Source organism: Diabrotica undecimpunctata, chromosome 3, assembly GCF_040954645.1.
Source record: "Diabrotica undecimpunctata isolate CICGRU chromosome 3, icDiaUnde3, whole genome shotgun sequence".
In the NCBI taxonomy this organism is placed as follows: domain Eukaryota; kingdom Metazoa; phylum Arthropoda; class Insecta; order Coleoptera; family Chrysomelidae; genus Diabrotica; species Diabrotica undecimpunctata.
In genome coordinates, this window is record NC_092805.1 from 87,369,039 (window position 1) to 87,393,765 (window position 24,727).

Here is a 24,727-nt window from a genome sequence, read left to right on the forward strand (position 1 = left end):
TGTGTACGTCATTATCGGTCTTATTGTTGATTTATATATCCTGGTTTTCGTTTCCGTTGTGAGGTATTTGTTTCTACAGATACTTAGTTCGTTTGATATGCAGAATTCCACCATTCTTTTTCCGTTTTCATTAATAACTCTTTCATTAAACCTTTCTTTTATTCCTGGTATCACTTCGTCTCCTATTCTGGCATTGAAATCTCCCAATAATATAAGTAACTCATTTTGCTTCACTTCTCTTTCCACTAATGTTTGTAGCTCATCATAGAATTCTTCTTTATCGCTGTCAGGTTTGCAGTCTTCTGGTGCATATATCCCTATTATGTTAATAATTTTGCTGTTCGCTCTAATTTTTACTAAAAGTATTCTCTGAAATATGTACTGGCTCTCTTTAATTTGATCTTACAGTGATCTCACAATGATTCTACAGTGAATTTTTCCTCCGTGATTTCCTGTAGAAAATGTTTTGGTGTTATTTTCATTCTTTACTAGTTCAAGGCTGTATTTGGCCTATCGATAATGAGACAATTCTCGAAGTGCTCCACTAGGATGACCAGATCGTCTGCGTAGGCGATTGCCTGTATTCTTTCTCCTAGATTTATCTCTAGTATGTCATTATAGGATACTTTCCAGAACAGCAGTCGTAGAACTTGTGGCATTCCCGCAGATGTCTTCGTTGTGTAGTCTTTAGTTGTATGAATGCTTCTGTCTGTGAAATAATCCCTTACCAAATGCAGCTATGGGAATATTTCTATTTCTTCTGATAGTCTGATTATTATTCCTCAGCACGCGTTGTTAAATGCGTTCTTGATTACCACCGCCGTCATCCACCTACCCCTGCATGCTTTTCCCTAATTTCCCACTTACTATCCTTTACCTTTCTGTCTCCCTTTTCTTCTATTTCTTTTTCGAGCCTTGACTTTATGAGGATTTCGAATAGCTTGCCTAGTGTATTTTGAAAACATATTGACCTGATGACCAGGTAGTAATTGTGTCGTTCATTGTAAAAGTGGTGTAACTCCATCAAATTGAATTTGTAGATATTTTGACATTTGCAAATTGATGTACAGGAAAAAAAATAAAAGTCGTTATTGAGTTATTTACATTATTTATTGTTCACTACAAGACCAAGTTTCTAATCATAAGTATAAAACGAAAAAAATATATTGAATTCTGTGATAAAAATAGGAAAAAAAAAATTTTTTTGGAGTTACTTCACTGTTATTGTGAGCTAATCGTACATAATTTCATCATCAGATGAACGTTCACTAGAATTACCGCTGTTTGAACGCGTTGGTATATCGGTAGGAAGATTTTTATAATACGAGTGATAAATCGGTGGAATATACGGTAAGAGGTCTTTCATATCTTTCTTTTTTGCGCTGGTTATGGGACGTTTTGAGGTATACAGTGGCATTTGTATAATATTGTTTAACTGAACCTCAGGTCCTTGCTTCTTTTTAGTTAAATCTACAACGTAAAATGGGGTGTCAGGAGTAAGGGTTTCTTTAAATTTAAACTGTAATGGATGATTTGTTTCAAATCTTATCCATCTAATATTAAGCCAGCTGAACTCATAACCACACGTCGTTTTCTTTCTATTTGTAATGGAATTTTCCAAGGTAACTGTACTAAAAAAATCACAGTTTTTCATTTTCGTCACGCAAAAATGTGGCTGTTTGCGTTTTGCGTTTTTTATGATGTCTATCCATTGATCTGCACTGAAAATGTGTTGTTGATGACGACTAGCGGTTTCAATGACTCCAAATTCCCCATCGTTGGGTAAAAACGAATGCCCTGACACTAAAAATTTATGGTCTATTGTGTTTATACTGAGAATAGGTTCTTGTACAAGCTTTAAAAGAAAAAGGGCCATCTTGATGTTTCTATTCTGTCCGGTACAAGAATCAGAGTACATTATGACATGGTTTTGTGTAGCTGCATGAGTTTTTAAAAGCTTTACAAGACATGATGAAATGTCTTGAGAGCCCCTTCCGCCTTCAATTTCATCCCAGACAAACATGTAGCCTACATCGTCATTGAAACAATGTATACCGAAGTTATAAACATAAAGATTTCTTTTATAGTATGCTACAGAAGTACTAAGTTTGGGGAAGGGTAAGGCTTTCTGTAGATCAAAAGTTAGAATGTATGCTTCATTAGTTCTTTTTGAATCATTTTTCAGACTTGCTCCTGCTGCTTCTGCCTTTCGTTGGTGAACTTCTCTTTGTATTTCAAATCCCTTCCTAGCATTTTCATCGCCAGCTCCTTGTATCTTTAAATTAAGGTCATCACAAGTTTTGTAAGTGTCTTGGTGTGGCATTTTAAAATGTAAATTAAATTTTGTGTTGAAAACTTTATTATAATATTTTAATTTCTTAGGTTCTGTCATATTAATATCACATTTTTCTTTGTAAAGATCATACATTTTTCGTATTGTTAGTCCTGGATTTAAATACTTTCTACAGGGGTTATTTTTCCTCGTGTAATGGCTTTGATAGGAAGGAAAACTTTCGATGTGAGCTACAATGTCAGAATCATCAAGTTTTCTGGAACTTGTTGTGCCTCGTTTATCAGTACATTGGAACACATCATCCTTTGAAAGGCAACGATACAGTCTGCCATCACTGATTTGAAATGTTTTTAAAAAATATTTCTTACACACAGATCGGGTTTCATTACTTGACAACAAAATATTTGAAATGAAAATTTTTTCCTGCTCGTGAACTATTTAGTGGACGTTTTCTTTTGACTGCTGATTTTTGTACCAATGCATACAGATATTAATTTTGAAGATCATAATTTTTTAAATTCCAAAAAGAGTCAAATATTTCTTTTCTTTCATCCTCTGTCAACAGCGTTAAACATTTCTTTGGACATCCACAATCAATATTTTCAAATTTTTTCTGATTTTTTATTATACCTCTTTTAGTTAAATACTCTTTACCGCTATTTCTTAACATTTTTCTTTTGTTGACTGCCCAATTTTCTTTATTGAGTGATCTTTTTCTAGCCTTAGCTGGTACAGGGTCTGCTTGAAGATTTTGCTGGTCATTATTATCATTTATATTTTCGTCATGACTTGAATCTGTACCTAAAACAAGGAGACAACACATTTAAAAGGTTGAGCAAGTATAGTTAGTTATAAAACTCAAAAAATAAACAAAATAGTTCCGTATTAGGCAATCCAGACCACGGCAATTATTGCCGAAGACAGCTACGATCTTAGCTATATGGTAAGAAAACTGCAAGAAGAATATGAGGTGGCAGGTCTAAACATGAATATGACAAAATGTGAATATCTCTCAGTGGGAACAGATGAAATATGTGACCTAGTCTTGGAAGACGACAAAATCAAAGGCGTGCAATCCTGCAAATATTTGGGGGTGATTTTCAACAAGAAGGGAAATAGCGCAGATGAAATCAGGGAAACAATAAACAAGGGCAGAGCAGCGACCCGTGCCTTAAACTCTCTTCTCTGGCAAAAAACAATTCGACGGGAAACCAAAAAACACATTTACGGTAGTATAGTCCAAAGTATTACACTTTACGGTTCGGAAGTATGGGACCTCACCAAAGCTAATAGAAACAAACTTATGACGACAGAAATGGATTATCTGAGACGAAGCTGCGGTAGATCGAAACTGGAGAGAGTTAGAAACGAACAAATAAGAAACGAAATGAAAATGGAGAGAAATATCAATGATGACATAGAAAGAAAACAATTAATCTGGTTCGGACATGTTAAAAGAATGCCAGAGTACAGATGGCCTAGAAGAATACTGGAATGGATCCCTCCTGAAAGAAGAAAGAGAGGACGACCACGGAGAAGTTGGCGCGACGATATTGATGAAGCAATGGCGGCAAGGGAATTAGAAGAGGCAACTGCATATGACAGAAAAAGATGGAAATTGGGGGCGGAGAAGCGGCGACAGCCGTAATAAATCCGTTATTATATTTATATTGACCTGAAAGCACCCGGTTCTTCCATTTCTTTCCCAGGTTTAGGGATGAAGGTGAAGTTTGCCGTTTTCCATACCGTGATGAATTTCTATCTTCTAAGATCCATTATGTTTTTAGAGCATTCCGCCGTTTTCTTACCAATAATTGTCTTTATTATTTCCGGTGCAATTCTGTTAGGTATAGGTGCCTTCTGCCTTCCCTATTATTGTTGCCGTTGTGGGTATTATTTGGAAGGTTTCATCTATTTTAGTTATATAAAAAATAATAATAAAACTTCCAACCGACGTACTCGTATACACTTCCTGATTAAAATGTTATTTATTGACATGTATGTCATCATGATATAGAAATGTCAGTGAAGTCGTGCGTCGTGGTGATGTCATTATTATAAATACAACAGTAAAAGTGCATACCACACTACCAAACTTGTATAATTTATCGATACGAATAAGACAAAATTTTATTACTTGTAAGCAGTAATTTTGGGATATATTTTAAATAGGGGTCTAAAATGCACAAGAAACAAGCATCGTCTGATTTTGAAATCGCTCCCTTACGATCTTTAGATGATTTTCTTTTAGAAGCCGCTCGTTTTCAGATTCCAAATGTGAAAGATTTAGAAAAATGGGGCAATAGGGTCACTCAAAATTTACTCTACTATCAAACCAACTACTTTTTGATGTCCATACTAATCTTCATCATCGTGGGGTAAGTAATTCTTAAAATTTACTTATTTGTGGATCAACTAATAGGTGAAGAGTCAGTAAAATTTTGTTGCAGAAGGGAAAATCCCTTAATCACAATTTATGTTCAAATCTATAAATTATCACTTGTGTTTTCTTGGACTGTATAGCTTAGCTATCTTCTTTTGGTTTATAATTTAGAAATTAATGCCTGTGATTTCACTTTTCAATTTTTACCCTCTTGATCTGAGTTCACCATATTTTATTTTTATATATACCACCATGTAAAAACTTTTAAATGTAATTTAGAGAAACTGCATTCATAGAATCAATTCTCACAATATTCTGTATAACTTAAAAACTATTAATGAAATGTTAAATATTGTACTGTTTAAATAAATATTTGTTCAATAACTCTGTGGTCGTAGTGTAAAAGTTCTTAACTCAGGGATCATTGTATTGATAAATGTGTGGTTAATATTTAGATAATTTTCCAGAATCATATCTTAAAAATCATTATTAAGTAAATTAAAGTTTCATTGTGTATATCAGTTTTGGTATATTATTCATCTAGAAACCTCATATAGCTAAGTAGTTCAAAATTCTTTGAAATACATAAAAAATGACTTAAGTAATTATGCCCCAACTGATTGTATGACTTAAGTTTTACAAATTACTGATATCTCAATACATGCATTATGAAAAAATAGCATGGTACTATACATCGTCTCAAAGTGACTAGTCTGTACAGGGTAAGATATGCAATGCTAACCTTATGGAAATTTCGCCAAGACGTTGCCAGTTTTATGCAGTGAGCGATGGCATTCTCTATTGTCTATCTTTCAAAATAAACGGAATAAACCAGGAGTTCTCAACAAGTCCTCACATACAATTTTATCTAATTTACAATAATTTTACATAATACTGTACATTATTTGTTTCTAATAGTAACTTATCAACTTTTATCTTTTATTAGTAGCAGTAGTATAATAAAATCAAATAAACATTTGTTTCAAAGTTTAAAATAATTCCGGTAATTTGTACTAACTGCCAAATTTAACATGTTATTTATGTCCCTACGGTGCTAATTACTGAGTTAATCAGTAATTAAGAAGCAATTAAAGTAATTCTTGTACAGAATATGTTTAAAAGCTTGATACATTCAGGGCCTTAATTAGTCTTCATTTGTTCTTTGGAGCACGTAAACATATTCGAGTTCCGATTATTTGTACCATCTTGGATGTACTGTTACTGTTTTGTTATTGCTATTATTTGTTGGTATATATATTCAATATATAGAAAACCTCAACAGAGAGAAAGAATTCAGAACATTCTATAAGAAAGTTAACATCAACAGAAAAGAATTTAAGGCAAACACAAATCAATGTAGAAGTTTAAATGGCGATCTCTTAACAACAAGAACAGACGTACTAAACCGATGGACGGAATATTTTAACCAGATACTTAATATAGAGGAAGAAGAAGAAAACCCGGAAGACGAAAGCTGCGAGGTAAGCGGAGCAGACGAGAGGGAGGAGGATCCACCAACGATCCTGGAAGTTAAAGACGCTGTAAACAAACTAGCCAGAAACAAATCACCCGGAATAGATAATCTCCCAGCGGAATTATATAAAGAAGGTGGCCACGATATCATAATAGCGCTACAGCAGCTTATAAAAGAAATATGGATACAGAAGTCCCTTCCCAATGATTGGAATATTGGAATACTTTGCACCATACACAAAAAGGGAGATATCTTTGAATGCTCTAACCATCGAGGAATTACGCTCCTAAATGCAGCGTATAAAATATTCTCCAATATACTATGCCATCGTATGGCACCATATGCAGAGCGAATAATAGGACAATACCAGGCTGGTTTCAGAGGTGGTAAATCAACAATTCATCAGATTTCAACCCTAAGACAAATTCTAGAGAAAACACTGGAATACGGTGTAGACACGCACCACATATTTATAGACTACAAGGCAGCCTACAACTCTGTAAATAGAAGAGAATTGTTTAGAGCAATGATAGACCTAGGAGTACCAAATCAGTTGGTAAGTTTAACCAAACTAACCCTTGAAAAAGTTGAATGCAAAGTACGAATCCAGGGGGAACTCTCTGAACCTTTTAAAACAAATAACGGGCTACGTCAGGGAGACCCACTCTCCTGTATACTATTTAATCTAGCTCTGAAAAAAGTAATACGTACGTCACAAATCACAACTACCGGTTCAATATATAACAAATCTGTGCAAATCTTAGCATATGCTGATGATATCAATATTGTTGGGAGAACGGAAAACGCAGCACGAGAGGCGTACGTAGCATTAAAGGAAGCGGCTACAAAAATGGGTTTAATAATAAACACCAATAAAACAAAATACATGAAAATAGGTACGCAACCACAAACACTACGGCCACTTGTTATAGAAAATGACGTCATCGAAGCAGTTAACGAATTTGTATACCTGGGAACGCTCGTCAATACTGAAAATGACACTACCGCAGAGATAAACCGCAGAATTTGCACGGCTAATAGATGCTATTTTGGGCTTAATCTCCTTTTTAAATCTACAGTTATATCAAGAAATACAAAAGTAAAACTCTACAAAACAATAATACGCCCAGTCCTAACATATGGTTCAGAAACCTGGACTTTAACAAAAAGCAATGAGAACATGTTAGGATGTTTCGAACGAAAAATACTAAGGCGCATCTATGGAGCGGTAAATGAAAATGGTGTCTGGAGAAGACGATACAACTTCGAACTCTATAGGATATACCAGGAACCAGATATCGTAAAACACATAAAGATAGGACGTCTGAGGTGGGTAGGCCATGTAATGCGGATGGAGCAAATCGACCCAGCTAGAAAAACGCTCCTTGATAGACCTATTGGTCAAAGAAGAAGAGGAAGACCCAGAACAAGATTCCTAGATAACATCGATGAAGACATGAGAAATATGGAAATACGTGCTTGGCAGAGGAAGGCGATGGATAGGGACGACTGGAGAAAAATTCTTGGGGAGGCTAGGACCCACACAGGGTTGTAAAGCCAAAATGATGATGATTATTTGTTGGTAGCTGTTGTTGCGATTTGCTGTTGGTCATTATTAGAACCTCTAGATGTTTGCATAACATTAATTCCATCAGACTGATTTACATTTCCCTAGTAAGATCTGTTCTTGAGTATTGCTCAGTCGTTTGGTCACCCACTTATGAAGTCCATGTAGCCAAGCTTGAAAAAGTCCAAAATAAATTCATTAGGTACTTAAGTTTTAAATTACACAAACCTTTAAGCGACCATTCCTACTCAGAAATTAGAAATACATTAAACCTTCCTAGGCTATCTTCCAGACGGATGTATGCTGATGTTTTGTTTCTTCATAAACTACTGAATTCAAAAATTAATTGCAATGATCTTCTGTCTCTAATCGACTTTAATGTTCCCCCTACAGTTACTAGAACATCTCATAATTTTGCAATTAAATTTCATCGCTCTAACTTTGGTAGGCATTCTCCACTGAGTAGAATCATTCTAAATGGAAATAGAATAGACTTTGATTTGTTGCTGTGCGCTTCGGAAAATGTCTGTAGAATGTGTTTAAAAAAAATTTTGTAATTTTATGTGATTTATATTTGCTATGTGCTTTATATAATTTTAATATTTGTTTTTTTTTTTCTATATAGCTGCATCGCCAATTCTTTTCATACATATTTACTATATCTTTATAATTATTGTATCACTAGATAATACTTGTAATATTTTGTGTATATATTAAATTGGGTGGTATCCCGTTAATAAAAAAATAAATCAATTTTTTCGTGACAACATACCACCGACAATAAACAACATAATATCTGTTGTAAATGTGGAAGAAAGTATTTATAAAACATGACAAAAATTCAATTTTGATTGAAAAACCAGAAATCATCTCGTCTCGTCATCGTTATTTACGCGCAATTCGTAAATACCGTGCAGAAGGATACAACATAGTGTATTTGGATGAATCATGGGTAAATATCGGACACAGTGTGAAAAAAGAATGGATTGATAAAACAATTACATCTCATTGCGATGCTTTTGTTTGTGGTCTGACAATAGGATTAAAAGATCCAACAGCTCGTGGTGCACTATTCATTTTATTGCACGCAGGATCTACCAGTGGATTTGTTGATGGAGCAGAGCTCATGTTTTTGGCAAAAAAAAATACTTAGGACTACCACGACGAAATGGATGGACCGACCTTCGAAGATTGGTTTGAAAATAACTTAATGCTAAATTTGCCACTAAAACTGTTTGCTAAAACTGTTATGGTAATGGACAATACCTCCTATCACAGCAAAAATTCAGAACAAATTCCCAACAGTTCAACACTAACAAAATATATGGAGTGGCTTCTGTCACCCTATCACTGTGAACTCAATCCCATCGAAATGGTTTGGAGTGAAGTGAAACGGTAAATAGCTGGACGCAACGCGAATTTTAAAGAAGCTGAAATGCGAAATTTAATTACAGCAGCGTACCAGGTCATTACGCCAGAGAAATGGAAAAACTATGTACACCACGTAACAGCAACAGAAAAAAACTGTGGGAAATTGACAATTTGTTGGATGATATCGAACCAATTATTATAAATATAAATAACGGAGATAGTGATAACAGTGACGATAACAATGATGATGATGATAGTAAAGCTGAAACTAAACGTGACAGCGATTGACAGAAAAAGGAACTAAATATAATGGTGTACAATTACGCTTACTTACACACGGAATTAAATACAATGACTTCTTTTATTTTCGACTTATTTATTAGTTTTAGTTTCGGATATTTCTACATTTTGTTACTGCCAACATACACAGTGCGGTTTTTAAAAGTCCTTCTCCCCGTAACTTTTGAACGGAACAATACATAAATAAAATGTTTCTTTATATTTTAGTTTTATTTTATTTAAATCTATAAACAAATAGTTTGTATCGCTAGCACATACTATAGAATAAAAAACAAACTGCTTGTGTGACATAAAAGGCATTTCTTAATTTCTATTTTATTTTAATTTAACCCAAGTATGTTGTAGCGAATATTATTTATATTTGAGAACCACTGAGAGAAGGAAGTCAGGCAGGGTCGTTAATGGGCATTAGTACTTAAGCTACCCTCAACACAAAAGATGGATTAGGCTAAGTAGTAAGAAGTGACATTTATTTTAATACAAGTTTGCAAAGAAGTATGGCATCAATGTTGTGCATTTACCCTGTACAGACTAGTCACATTGAGGCAATCTATAGCGTAATAAGCCGGAACGATGTCTACAGAGATGAAATTTATATCAATGAATTCTGCTTCACTTACATGATTGTACAATGATTTTTATTCGGTGGAAAACTTTCTCTTTTCTTATTGGTAAAGACTATGTGTACTAAATTGGAGGCTTTAAATAGGAATGATTTTGTCCTGTTTCTAGAAAAGATATTTTTTGAAAAGGTTTATCTAATTCTAGAGACATTTTATGCAACAGAATGGACATATTTTTTTCTTTTACAAATGTATCTATTGTATAATTATCATGCCACATAAATTTATTAGTGTTTCATCTTTGGTTTTTTAAGTGCAATTCTTTGGCTTATAATTGTTTAAAGTCTAGGAAATCTATAGAGATGTGAGATGTGGTAGATATGAGGTTGGCCCATACCTACCACAATATATTTTGGTCCCATTGATCAAAAACTAAGATCGGTCACATAGATGATGAACATCCATGAATGTATTCTTTTTATGCTTTTCTATTTTCATGTACTGTATTGCACTCCATGTCCATAATGTGAATATTCACTTATCATAAATTTGTATTCAATCAATATACAACAAAGTAGAAGAGTTTTGTAATGCTGAAAAACATGCTGACATCTTTGTAGTAGTATATATAATTGAGTTTCTGTTTTGACCTGTACATATGTCAGAATTTATGATCAAATGAGTTACATCTGGTGAAAGTTGTGAAATATATTTATATAAGGACAAACCAGTCTGTTTGCTACCTCTTCCTGCTATTCTTATTCCGCAGAAAATTCCAAGCTAGTTCTGTGTCACCTTCATGGACTGTTAAATTATATACAGCCAATTGACCTTTATATATAAACTATTATGGATGAATGTATATACAGAGTTTGTAAGAATTCAGAATCCATTTTAACTTGAACGTATCATTATGAGGCATCTTGGAACTTACATTCATTTCTTTAAAAATATGTACTTAATGCGTTATAGGACACTGGGTGATTCTTTGTAAAGTAAATATATTACTGAAATATTTCAATCATGTGGAAGATACTTTTTCATTATGTCTTCTGCTATAATGACTCTCAGATCTTGGAAAACAATTTATATGATTGAACATTTTATCTTTTCTCTCCTGTGTAGTTTTTGTTACCAGTTAATGTCTACCTCGATTGTCAGTGGTTATATTTGTTTGACCTCAATGCTTGAGCATTTTATTGAATTGCACTTTTACAAACCCTTCTGTGATATCAAAAGTTTTCACAAAACATACCTTACATATTTTACAGAATCATCAATTTTAATATGGTAGATATAGACTAACTCTCTTTTCTGGTTGTTTGTACTTTAGAATATATGAGTTATTATTGCGTTAGGCTTTGAAATACTCAAGCCTACAATGTAGATTGCTCAACAATTGTGACTTCCTAAAGACCAAAATCTCAAATCTAGTACTACAATTCAATCAATAAATTTTGACAAATTTTACCCTTTACTTCTTTACCACTTTCTGTAACATATAAGTGATTGACCAGTATTTTTGCAAATCTTCTGTCTGCTTCTAAATGATCAAGGATTGTTTTTCTAACATTCCTTAATGGTTTAGAAGGAACTATTTGTGTGTGTGGAACTGTATTTGCAGTTTTTTTTGTTTTTACTCTCGCACCAGCTTCTCATGTGTCTCAATTTGAGGCACTAGTGTTTAGTGATGTGGTAAGCTATCAATTTTCTTCTGTCCTGCAACACTGCTATCCAAATTGTCAATTGAAATGTCTAAATTTAATTGGTCTAAATCTGGAATGTAATCTGGCCATTATGGAAAGGATCATTAAACTCAGTTACAGTTTATTCTGAAAAAAATATGGAGAGGTATTAAAATAAAACATAAAAAAACAAACTACACATCATAAAATACCTTTGTCAAACTCAGTTACTACTTTAATTTATATTTTGAGTTTGAGACAATCTGTGTATCATCATCACATGTACTGGTTTTTGCTTGGTTTTCACTTTATGTACATGTTGTTGCCTGGTTTTATCTGATAAATAAAACAAAAAAGTCCAAAAGTAAATTCCATTTGAAGAAAACCAATGCAAATAATAACTTTATTAGTATTAAATTAAAAATAATTTGCACATTAAGAAGATTGTAATTTTTGTATACTAATAAAATATAAAACATAACCTCACTAGTATTTTACATAGTAATAAGTATCTGTAATACTTACAACTATAATGTGTAGATAAGCTCAGTGAGGCTAGTTTTTTTTTTCTTGAAAAACTATCCATTGCGTTATAAACAAGTTTAGATAAAATACGAGTACGACAAACTTCTAAACAGAACATGTGTCACTGTATGAAAATAAATTGTTATGTAATACTAATTCAATGTTACCAGCTATTTTATTACTGGGCTATACTAATACAATGTTACCAGCTATTTTAGCTTCGGAAACTGACATAGGAACTTTTGCTCGGGATTTCATAAGAGAATAAGTTCTTATATCACTGATGTTATTTGTCCCAAATATGAATAGAAAGATTTGACTTAGGTAATTATTTCCTACAATTATTTTGTATACATTAATCTTTGTATAGGACTCAGGTTCTTTTTTCCCTAAATATAGGTGGTCACCTATCCTGGCCAACTTGACTTAAGATTTTACCCTGTGACCACAGAACCATCTACAGATCTATTTGTTACTTGAGATGGGGTCATAAAGAAATATATTGTTTTTTAGAGTTATACACCCCATTAAAATGGCTTGTGGATTATTAGCAACTGCTGTACTTTTTATGATATTCTTATATGTTACCAATGAGAAAGTAACAGCAGCTCAATTCAAAAGGAAACACCCAATTATTTCTATCATTATTGTTTTTGCTGGAGCCTATTTTATAGCATATATGCTTCAGTCTCTTCTGGTTTTCCTTCTTGGAGTTCTCCTACCAGTTGCAGGTAATATTAATTTGAATTTTATGAAAAAATACTTAACATTCAATTTCTAAGATGTTATCAAACTATAGAGATACCAGAAAAATGTCTGGCATAAATTAAATATTTTTTAATTTTTTAGCAATCTTTGTCCATGCTTCTTTGAGATTGAGAAACTTAAAAAACAAGATTGTTAACAAAGTAGAAAACTTGGGACTTCGAACAACGCCTATGGGGTTTTTTCTTGAAGAGATGGGATTGGAAAGTGATCTTTTCTGAGAGAAGGTGTAAAGATTCGAGTTATCCCATTTGTGATGGTTTCATGTGATGCTTCAGAAGTGCACTAGACAGTTTTATGTCAGTATAAAAGATTAATATAAGAATACCTTAAAATGGGTTACTAATGTTGGGAAATCATACTAGGAGAATGGAACATTGGACCTTTCCAAACCTACTCTAACTAGCTCATAAAAATTCTTAATTTCAGCCTTATTTCTAAATTTACAAATGTGCAAATAATGACTTCTATACACATACAGTATGATGCAAATGTATGGAATAAATTCATTATTTCAGAAACAGACGACTTTTAAAAAAAGTCTTAAAACACGTCAATTTTAATTTTTGAATGACCATCAACTGACATATATGTGTTGGACATTACGTCATCGGTGTCGGCGTAATGACGTAATCCACGATTTTTTTAAATACAAACCGAGGTCACGCGACCGCTCATTTGAAAGGTCTCCTTATCGTCTTTACAACGATGTAATTACTTGAATATTTATTTCTACAGGGTTCACCAAAATTATGAACTTTGTTAAGTAACATGGAATTACAGTAAATATTTATTCACTGAACTAAAATACACTAAGGAACGCCACTGGGATTAAAACAATAGTGTTTTTTGCAGGTTCCGAAAAGACAATGCATTGATAATAAACAATGCTACATTATAATCTGAAATTAATTATTGTAGTAAGTATTCCAAGTAATTTTTCAAAAATATTTAAATTAATATTGTCATTGACTCGTCTTTGTTTTGTCAATGATCTGTGAATCTGTCAAATAATAGACGTCAAATTTTTACTCTTCAAGTTTTTTGCCGACATTAATAACAGCATTTACAAAAATGAAACTAACAGAAACATAACGAATCGAGATTTTAATCATGATTGGTTATGGAGATAGAGCGAGGACTCGAGCAGAAGTTCGTAATTTATTTAATGGTAAATACCCCAATCGCGAACCAATTACTTGATCAACAGTAAGTAAAATAAAAAAAAAATAGAAAAACGGGCCATGTTAATGATCTTCCCAGAAGTGGTAGAAAATCAATATACGAAGCCAAGAAACTGGACGTTGTAGAGGCGTTTCAAGAAAATCCCCATACCAGTTCTAGGCAGGTCGCACAGATAAGAATGTCTACCAATCAACTGTTGTAAAAGTGCTAAAAAAAGAAGAAGTGGCATCCATACAAATTACATCTGGTCTAGGAGCTATTAAAAGATGACTTATATAGAAAAATCGAATTCTGCGAAACCGTTATGGAAAAATGTAACAGAGATTAGGGTTTCATACAAAAGGTACTTTTTTCCTTTTTCCTTTTTTCCACTTCTTACAAGTGAAAATCCACATTGAATGAAAAAGTATAGGACACAATATCCCGAGAAGGTGAATGTTTTGGGTCGGCATTATAAACAATCAAATTGTAGGGCCATATTTTTTTGAGGAAAACTTAACTGCTTCTCGTTATCTAGAATTTCTTCAGAATTATCTGTTGCCACAGCTGAATCAGCTATTACCAAATAGAAATGATTTGTGGTACCAACATGATGGAGCCCCTTCACACTACGGCGTTGAGGTACGAAATTACCTTAATAACGTTTTCCCAGGTAGGTGGATAGGTAGAAGGGGGCCCATCAAATGGCCACCAAGGTCTCCAGATTAGACTCCGTTAGACTTTTTTGTGAGGATATTTAAGCAGAGTGTATCAAAATCGACCGAATAATGTAGAAGGGTTGAAGGAGCGCATCAGAACGGAAATTGCACAAATAGCACCTGAAGTCATCGAAAACGTTAGGAAAGAATTAATTTAATTGTATTTAAGTAAACATTTATTGTAAGTTAATTGTATTAATAAACCAACAGTTTTGGTTAACCCTGTAGAAATAAATATTTAAATTTTTATATCGTTGCAAAGGCGATAAGGAGACCTTTCAAATGAGCTGTCGCGTGACCTCGGTTTGTATTTAAAAAAATCGTCGATTACGTCATTACGCCGACACTGATGACGTAATGTCCAACACATATATAGCAGTTGATGGACATTCAAAAATTAAAATTGACGTGTTTTAAGATTTTTTTTTAAAGTCGACTGTTTCTGAAATAATGAATTTATTCCATACATTTGCATCATACTGTATACTATTATTTAACCTTTCATTAAAATAATATTTTAATGCAAAGTAAGTTATTTTAAGCTTTTAGAGATACATATTTTGAGATTAGTTTGCAGTATTATCAATATTGTTACAATTAAAATTTTGAAATTTAGGTAATTTTACATAAATACCAACCATATTAAAAAACCCAATTATGGTATTCCACCTGAAAGTATTAATGGTATTAATATAGGGTAAACGAAAGATATTGGATTTCTGATTTTATTTTGACCTTATCTAATGTCCAGATCATCTGACTTTAAAAGTGTACTCATGATTAAATGAACGTTTTTATTCTCAATATCTGAAAATTATTCTATAGTTGCATAAGCTCAAAAAATATGTTATGGCTTTTTAGCTAAGTCAGATATTTGTTTGGAAATGTCCACATTCTCTTACGTGGGGTGAGATTTTAATAATTGATTATGTTAAAGTAACAAATATTAAAAATATTAATGTTGTTATTATTTTACACCAACTTAAGTCTGACTTTATTTAAATACACTTGTGATAACTAACCTATCACTAACAAATAACTTACGAAAAAGTTAAATCATTACTTTTTGGGTAATCATCTGCTTTTAGAACATATAAATGCAGTTGGAATTCCAAAATTATTGGAACGTTGATGATATAATGTCTAAATGTATGCTTAAAGATCATACTTCCTTGTTTATTATGAAAATAATAGAGATATTTCAGTTATATTTAAAGAATGATTTGTTACCTATTGATTGTAGCAATATTTGCAGCTTATCTCTTGAAATTTAAAATTAAAATACTTCATCCAAGAAACTTCAGGTATATTTTTAAAGAATTTTATTGTAATCTGAATCCAGTCTCCTTTCAATTATTTGAATTACACAGAAAGGTGGACAATACTTGATCAGCTCGTTTCAAAAATTTTATTTGTTCCTCAGTCTTAAAGTGTTAGTATTCATAATTATTTTTTTTTATAGATTTTACTAATGGTGTAATAGTGACCTAAATTCTGCTATTTTTACCCCATTCCTTTTTATTTCACTGTTTTATACTCCTTCAGAATGTATTTCTTCAGTTTTTTAATGTTCCTAATTTATTTTCCCTGTATTTTAAAATGCCTTAGATGTCACATGATATATTCAGTAAATTGATGTCTCGGTAATTTATATATAAACTGTAGTCTCCTCTGTTATCTGTATTTATTAAACTTGTTGACACATATAAATAAAATTCAATCATGTCAAAATGAAAAAAGATTATTTATTTATTTATAAGATTTTTTATGAGGATTGCAACATTAAACAATGCATTTTCATGAAAACCAATATTTTTACCAAAGCTTTAGTGCATTTCTATGTTTCCTGTAAATGTTAGTGTACATATAGTCGACATTTATGTGTCATGTATTTGGTGGGCAGTATCGTCCTAAGTATGTAAGCAAATGATGTGATTATACTAGCATATAATCAACAAAGATACATATTTATGAAAGTTGACTTTTTTTTCATGCAGTAACTTCCTAGAATTGTAAATATATAAACAAGCAATTTAACAACAATATCTGATAGTTGTAAAACAGATTGTTGAATCTGTTGAAATTATATGCTAGTTATTTAGTAATATCCAAGTGAAGATTTAAGGAATAGTATAAACCAGAGGTGGAGAACCTATTGTCATTTGTAAAAAATAAATCATGAAATTGAGTACAATGTTAAGCATTGTATAAAATTCACAACAGAACTGTAATATACTGATAATTCTTACGATTTTTTTAATGATATAGGTACTATAATCCACAGAAAGAATTCTTAATATTAGTAAAATTTAAATTAACATTTTTTAAAATTGGTTGAGGAAATAATACCTAAACAAGCAATTGGACTTCGTACGTCCACCCAACGTGGACATTCATTTTGAGTCATTTTTGCCAAACTTCCGGTCATAACTTTTTAACCTGAAGGAAATGACATGAAAACCGGAACTAAATATTCGAGCTTGACTTTTCGAAGTGATATAAAAACTAGAAGTATGTAGTTGTTCTCGTCTTGATGAGACGCTTACAGCGAAATGAAAAACTTCTAATGTAAAATGGTATATATGTATTTAAAATTTAATAAAAAATGAAATTTTCCAATTGGGTTACAATTTATCAGAATGTTTTCGGTCATCAAACGTCATCAGTTAACACCTAAATAAAAAGTGATTAAATGTTAACTGTTGATCTGAAAAAACATGTTGTAAATACTTAAATAGTTAGCAATTGAAATTAGCCACTTATAAAGGTGTAATGACCGTTTGATTACATTTTGAATGACATTAAAATTGAAGCGACATGAAGTCGATGTTAAAAGATTTAACTTTAAGCCAACATACCTACAAAGGAGAACATGTGTTCTTAGGAAAGATACCAGCCAGCTGAAGGCTGAAGTGGTGGATCACGAAGTGAAATTCATTTAAATTGATAAGGTCTTCAATACAAGTTTATTTTAGTTAATAATTAAAGTTCAGCAATAAAATATGGGTTATGGATTGTATCAAATTTAAATTAAAGTAAATAAAGTGATTATCTTTAAAATGAACTAGAAAGTTATTTTTGGAGTATGGTTGTAAGAAATCCACAGTTATATAAACAAATTAATGGTTAAGATAAGATTATATATGGAAGTAATGGCGTCATGTTGTCAGATAAATTAAAATAATACAAATATGTCAGCAAATTAGTTTGGAACATATAAACTAAATTATATAGTTATTGAATTATGGAGAAATAAATAAATTTGTTGAAGAGATTTTTCAGTTATTGTCTATGTGTTGTATGGTTAGTTGTCTATGTAAGGAAACGGTTGTTTTTGAATGTAAAGGGGGTTTAGATCAGTTGAATTTACATCTGTGTGTAAAATACATATACCCATGCGTAAAGACACCATACATACATTTTAATAAATATTTACAAGTGTTCGGATATTTGGATGTTATCGATATCATCGTAGAGTTCCTAAACCTTTTAGGTCGTTAAGGGTGCATTAATAATGTAAAGTTCCTATAAACTTCGGGCTTAGGTCTAGTGTTAGGATTTTTTAGGTCGCACAAGCGCCCCTAAAGTGAGCCGGGACCGATAGATTTACGTGCACTCCGAAGAAAGGTGGCGGCCCAGTTAAATTAGCAATTGAAAAATTGTCTTGGTGTCGGTACCGAAAAATCGGCCTTCCAGCTTAAGCCAGTAACATAGCCGCTGAGCTACGGCCACCACAAGCATACACTGAAAATTTTATTAAAAATAAATAAAAAAAACCTAGACTAATAATTGATGATAGACGATTCAAAGAGGACCAGTTGGATGACGAGCTAGAAGACCGAAACGTAGGTACGTGGATACCTTAAAGGATGATATACAATTTGTAAAGAAAATATAGTGTCTAATTTTGCGGTCGATTGGGTGTAATTATGATAAATTATATGATTGAAGTATTTTATAAAAAGTTATTATCTATTAAACAAAATATCTATTGAAGTGACAGTTATACCAATGAAAGTTCGTGGCAGTTTTTAATTGCCATTACATTTACTTGTCACTGGTTTTCCATCTTTGCTGTAAACAATAGAAAATGTAATGATTTATATACCTCTTCTTCTCCATCTAATCTGTTTAAGCTGAATATTATTGGTTATCTTTTATGTATAGTATATTTACAATTGCAAACACAGATAGGCTCAATTATTCCAAATAAATATTATATTCTAGAACTGTTTATTCAACTAATATTAAACATGTGTAATTTTAATATTGTAGGAAAGTAGTATTGAGAGTATTATTTTTCATTTGAGGAAAAATATAGCAAAGTTGGAATATTCGTGTCTTTGCAAAACCTACTCAAAATAAAGATATTTATATCTAAAAGAGAAACATAACAATTACAAGATTATCCAAATTAATTCTTCTTTTTTGTGCACTGCAACCTTATGCATATTCAAAACTTCTAGTTCCTATAATATGCTAAAAAATAATTCACGCTACAGAGAAAGATAAAGAAATTTTCTGAATTTTCGAAAGAAAGACTTCCAATGACAAATGCAGATATTACTAATACAAAATGACGCGGAAAAAATTAAACTAGATATATCAACACTTCTACATCTTGAGTTCATTCCTTAGGCAGGAAATTCGGCACGAAGATGGGTTTTTAAGCCCCAGTTTGAGTGGTTTCTGTATTGCCCATTCAACTCACATAAGTAGAGATATTAAGTTTTGAAACATATTTTATTCAAATGTTTCGGTAGTTTTAATCAGCAAATTGTAAGTGTATTGCTAACTTTGCTATATATGTTCTAAGATACACTTTTTATTAAATATTTGTTCCACTATAATGTTTTATATATAAAACTTAAATGATAATCTTATATATTTATTATTTTACTCTGTCTATACGTTTTGGATTAATATTTTATAAAATATTTACTTTGTTTTGTTATATTTTAAAACAAATTATATTGCCGCTCATATATTGTATAGAATTTCATATGGAAAGTAAAATATATGATATATTTTATATATTTTTTTAATATCCTTTTAATCAAATTTAACTTATATTAATTTAGATTCGTGAAATGAAGTTTTGATGATAATATCACTAATGAAGGAAAAGCAGTCCAAAAAAGTATAAACGATAGATTTAAAAAGTCAAAAAATGCACAGATCTACTAAAAATATTGATTGAGAAAAATATTTAATTTTAGTGAATCTCAAAATATATTTAAAATAGTTATACGTATGTGATTTCTTGAACGATACTGACTGAACATGTTTTAAAGAGTTAAAATAATATGGACAATGTGAAAAAATAAAGTCCTTTTATGATAGAATAAAAATAGTAAAGAAGGGTTTCTAAACCAAAGATAGGGAAGGCTGTTTGATCAGTGGAAGAACAGAGTTGGTGCAAAGAAGGGCACAATATTTTAAAGAACTCTTTAATTAATACGAGGAGAATGATCTCAAAGGAATTGGTAGGAACATATAGGTGAACAGCATGTAATAAGTGACGCTGATACTGAAGAAATTCAACCACTCTGTAGGGTCGAAACTTGAACCCTTAGAGGGAAGAGTAAAGATCAGTTATTTAGATGAAAGAAAAACAATTCAAGAACAAGGAGTATGACAAAGAAAAAATAAGAATCAAATTGGCAGAGGTACGGATAACCTGACTTGTTCTTGGTAAGGTACTGTGCATTTTTACTTAGGGTTCTTCCGTCATTGTTAGGCAGCCAAAATTAAATTGTCCTATTTTTAACTGTATTGCAAAGCATTTCCAAATCATTCAATTCTCTTTTGGCTAATGTTACTCAGCCTTTTTTATGGGAAGGAGGTGGTAAATCTTCTAAAGACCGTACCAAGCCGTGTCCCGTTAAGGATGGCGCGGTATGGCAGCTCCCTGTCTACCAACTAAAGTACACCCCCTCAACCAGACTACTCATGCGGTAGGTCCTCTCCAGACCGATGCATCACATGAATAGCCGTTTTTTTTCTCTCTCTCTCTTACCGTTGCTGCAGATTCCTCTCTAGTATTTCCTTCTTTTGACAATTTTGAGTTACTACCTCCAGTATCGCCTTGTATTCGGCCTTTCCACTCATTGATATCTGCATTATTGTATTTGCGCTAACCCTACCTACCTTCCTGTGTAACTCATTTCTGTCATTATTGAATATTCTGCACTCTAATACACAGTGCTCGTCCGTATCAGACACTCCACATTCTGCATGGAGGAGATAAAAGGAGCAAAAGAAGCATGGCTGACAGAGAAATGTACGGAAATTGAAACACTACAACGTAAACAACGATTTCCATATGCAAAAAAAATTAAAGAGGTACAGAACACCAAAAAACAACGCAATACAGGCAAAGTTGTAGACTTTGAAGACCACATTTTGACTACCATTGAAGATAAATTACGAAGATGGAAAGAATATAGCAAGAATTATTCGAAGATGCAGCACGAAGTCTGACTGAAATAAACAATCCCTACGGCCCAGAAATATCAAACGAAGAAGTAACTATGGCCATTAAGCGGATTAAAGATGGGAAATCACCAGGACCTGATGAGGTGCTTGGTGAAATTTTAAAGCTATTAGAGGCACACTAAATACAGCTCTTATGAAGCTATTCAACAACATCTACGAGACTGGTTACTTACCAAAAGACTGGCTACTATCAACATTCATTCCACTTCCTAAAAATGCCAACGCTAGAAAATGTGAAGAACATAGATTAATTAGTTTGATGAGCCATGTACTTAAAGTCCTCCTTACTATCATTCACTCGCGATATACACCAAATTAGAAGAACACCTGAGTGAAGTTCAATTTGGATTCAGAGCAGGACTCGGAACGAGGGAAGCACTTTTTAGTTTTCAAATTCTAATACAGAGAGCCAGGGATGTCAACTGCGATGTGTATGGATATTTCATTGATTTCGAGAAGGCATTTGATAAAGTTCCACATGGGAAACTAATCGACATCCTAAAAACATCAGAACTCGATGGTAAAGATATAAGACTGATCTCAAACTTTATCTCCAACAAAAAGCTACAGTGCGATTAGAAAATGTCCGACATCTTCACAGCCGAGAAAGGAGTTAGACAGGGTTGCATATTGTCACCGGCATTATTTAACATATACTCTGAAAACATCTTTAGATGGGCCTTGGACGAATCAGATGGGATTGCTGTAAATGGACAACTTATAAACAATATTAGATATGCAGATGATAAAGTGTTGCTGGCAGATAGTGCGCAGGGGCTCCAAAGGATGATGGATAACGTTGTAGAAACATGTAACAAATACGGCCTAAAACTAAATTGCAAAACAAAAATAATGATCATTAGTAAAAACACCAACATAAGCGCCCAAATTACAATAGGCGATACACCGTTAGAAAGAGTGGAAAAAATATGCTGTTTGGGCTGCAATATTAACGATACTTGGGATCACAGCTACGAAATAAAAACTCGTATTGAAAAAGCCGTATATTGATACTTATCTTTAAGTATTAATACACGCATAAGAATTCTTAGATGTTACGTCTTTAGTGTCCTCCGCTATGGAGTAGAAAGATGGAGCCTTACAGAAGATGCCATAAAACGATTAGAGGCATTTGAAATGTGGTGCTACCGACGTATGTTGAGGGTCTCATATATACACCACACAAGTAACATAACTATTCTCGAGAGGCTAAGAAAAGACAAAGAAATTATTAACACCGTAAAGAACAGAAAATTGGCTTACTTCGACCACATCATGCGTAGTAATAAATACCGACTTCTACAGTTGATTTTACAAGGCAAGATTGAGGGTAAGAGAGGCCCTGGGCGTAGACGTATATCCTGGCTAGCTAATCTTAGGAAGTGGGCTGGTCTAACGTCAACTTATCTATTTCGAGCTACTGTGCACATTTAGAAGAAGTTAGTGTCCGTCTCCGCATTTCATCCAGTCTACAATATTTGGAATTAATACCCTCGTCCAGGCCGCCCTATGCTCGTTTGTCCATTCTTTCTGCCACTCCGTTATGCTGCTATTCCTAGCTACTATTTTCTCCTGTACCCTTCCCGTATATTTCCGCCCTTTTTTTCACCATCAGGTAGATGAGTAACACAGCCGCAATCACTTTTATGGCTACCGTTGATGTTGTTCTTTATGCACGTGCTATCCTTAGCCGTGCTTTTATTTTTGCTTTTTCTGGATTTCTCCTATATTTCTTTATGTTAAGCACTTGTTGCCATACCGGTGCCGCATAGAGTACAGTATAGCGGACCACTTCTAATAAAACTCTTTTTGGTAGTTCCTGGTCCTTCGACATTGGGCATAATCCTTGTCAGCGCCGAAATTCTCTCCTCTGTTTTGCGAATGACGTACTCACCAAAGGTTCGCCTCCTATCTAGGAATACCCCCAAGTACTTCACACTTTACTTTTTTGGCAGGTACGATCCTTTCTCCCTCCAGTACAAAAACTATATGGTCTCTGGCTCTCGGACTCTTGAGGATCATAACTCTAGTCTTCTCGGTCGCCAGTATGAGGTCCCTGTTTCCCACTCACTTCTTCACTTTGTTGAGGGCTCAGTTTGCTGTATGCATGATTGACCAGTTTTCGTTGTGCTCCACCAAGACATACACTAGTGCCTGTACACCAATGCCCAAATCGGCCTCCAAAATCTCGTTTTATAGAATATTCCAAAGCAATGCCACCGGGGACAGAGTCCTGCGGCACTCCCGCCGTGGTCTTTATATAGTTACCCCTCGAAATATTGGTGCACTTACCTGTGAAGTAGTTTCTGACCAAGTTCTAGAGATAGGGAGATATCCCCAAGTCGCCCAGTAGTCTGACGATAATTTTTCAGCTTGCACTATAAAAAGCATTTCTTATATCGAGAAATAAAGCCACCATCCATCTGCTCCTACATATGGATATCTCCCTCTTGTTTCTGCATATGCCGTCTACCGCAGATTTTCCTTTCCTGGACTCATACTGGCAGTCAGATATGCCACCTTTCTCCATTATCTCCCTCTCCGGCCTTGTCTTCACACGAATCTCAAAGACCTTGCCTAAGGTATTTAACAGTCATATAGACCTGTACGCCCCAGGCTCCTCTAATTCCTTTCGCGGTTTCGGAAGTATGAGATTTGCCGTTCTACTCCTACCTTCTTAGTAGACTATTCATAATATCCTGTGTCCATTTCACTTTGTCCTCTATGATGATTTTTATTATCTTAGATGCTATCTTATCAGGTCCAGGCGCTTTTTCTGCTTTGAGCGTTCTGCGAGATTCCGTCACTTGTAAATTCAGTCACGGGTGTCTCCACGTAGAGTGGCGTAAAGCTTACTTCCTCCTTCTATGGAAAAAGAGCCTTTGCCAGTTACTCTCTCCAAGTCTCCTCGATCTTAAAGAAGCATCACGTCCCTTTAAAATTCTTGACAACTATTCGGTAGGCGTCTCCACAGATATCCTTTCAAAGATTTTCACAAAGTTCTTTCCAACATCTTTTTTCGCCGTTTATTTCTGCGCCAGCTTTATGGCTTTTAGTCTTTCTACCTTCTCTTCCACCGCGCGACTTCCTCTGTCTCTCGTAACTTTTCTTCTTAGCTCGATGTAGCCTTTTCTTGTTTCTCCAATCCTCTCCGTCCACCAGTAGGGACGACTGTTTGCTTTCCCACCCCGCGGACTGATGTTACGCTGCCTTAACATATTTTATGTACTCGACATCTCTTGGCATATTCTACACAATACTTTCTCATTTCTGACTGTCCTCTATGGTATTCTAAGCTTTCGATCTGGCACCACATTTCAAAAGCTTTAAGTTTGTTAAAGAATCAGGCCTTTTACTTTCATCCCGTACAACAGAACGGGCCAAGTGTAACACTTAAGCATCTTGTATTTTCAGATGGAA

General features: G+C 33.5%; 1 protein-coding gene across 1 annotated transcript; it reads left to right on the top strand.

Annotated features, from left to right (window-relative positions):
* The first annotated feature begins 4,310 nt into the window (after positions 1-4,310).
* Jwa (PRA1 family protein Jwa) lies at positions 4,311-17,057 on the top strand. Its single transcript, XM_072526224.1, has 3 exons — positions 4,311-4,671; positions 12,675-12,892; positions 13,011-17,057. The coding sequence occupies exons 1-3, from the start codon at positions 4,475-4,477 to the stop codon at positions 13,145-13,147; spliced, it is 552 nt and encodes a 183-aa protein (XP_072382325.1). The 5' UTR covers positions 4,311-4,474; the 3' UTR covers positions 13,148-17,057.
* Positions 17,058-24,727: the final 7,670 nt, after the last annotated feature.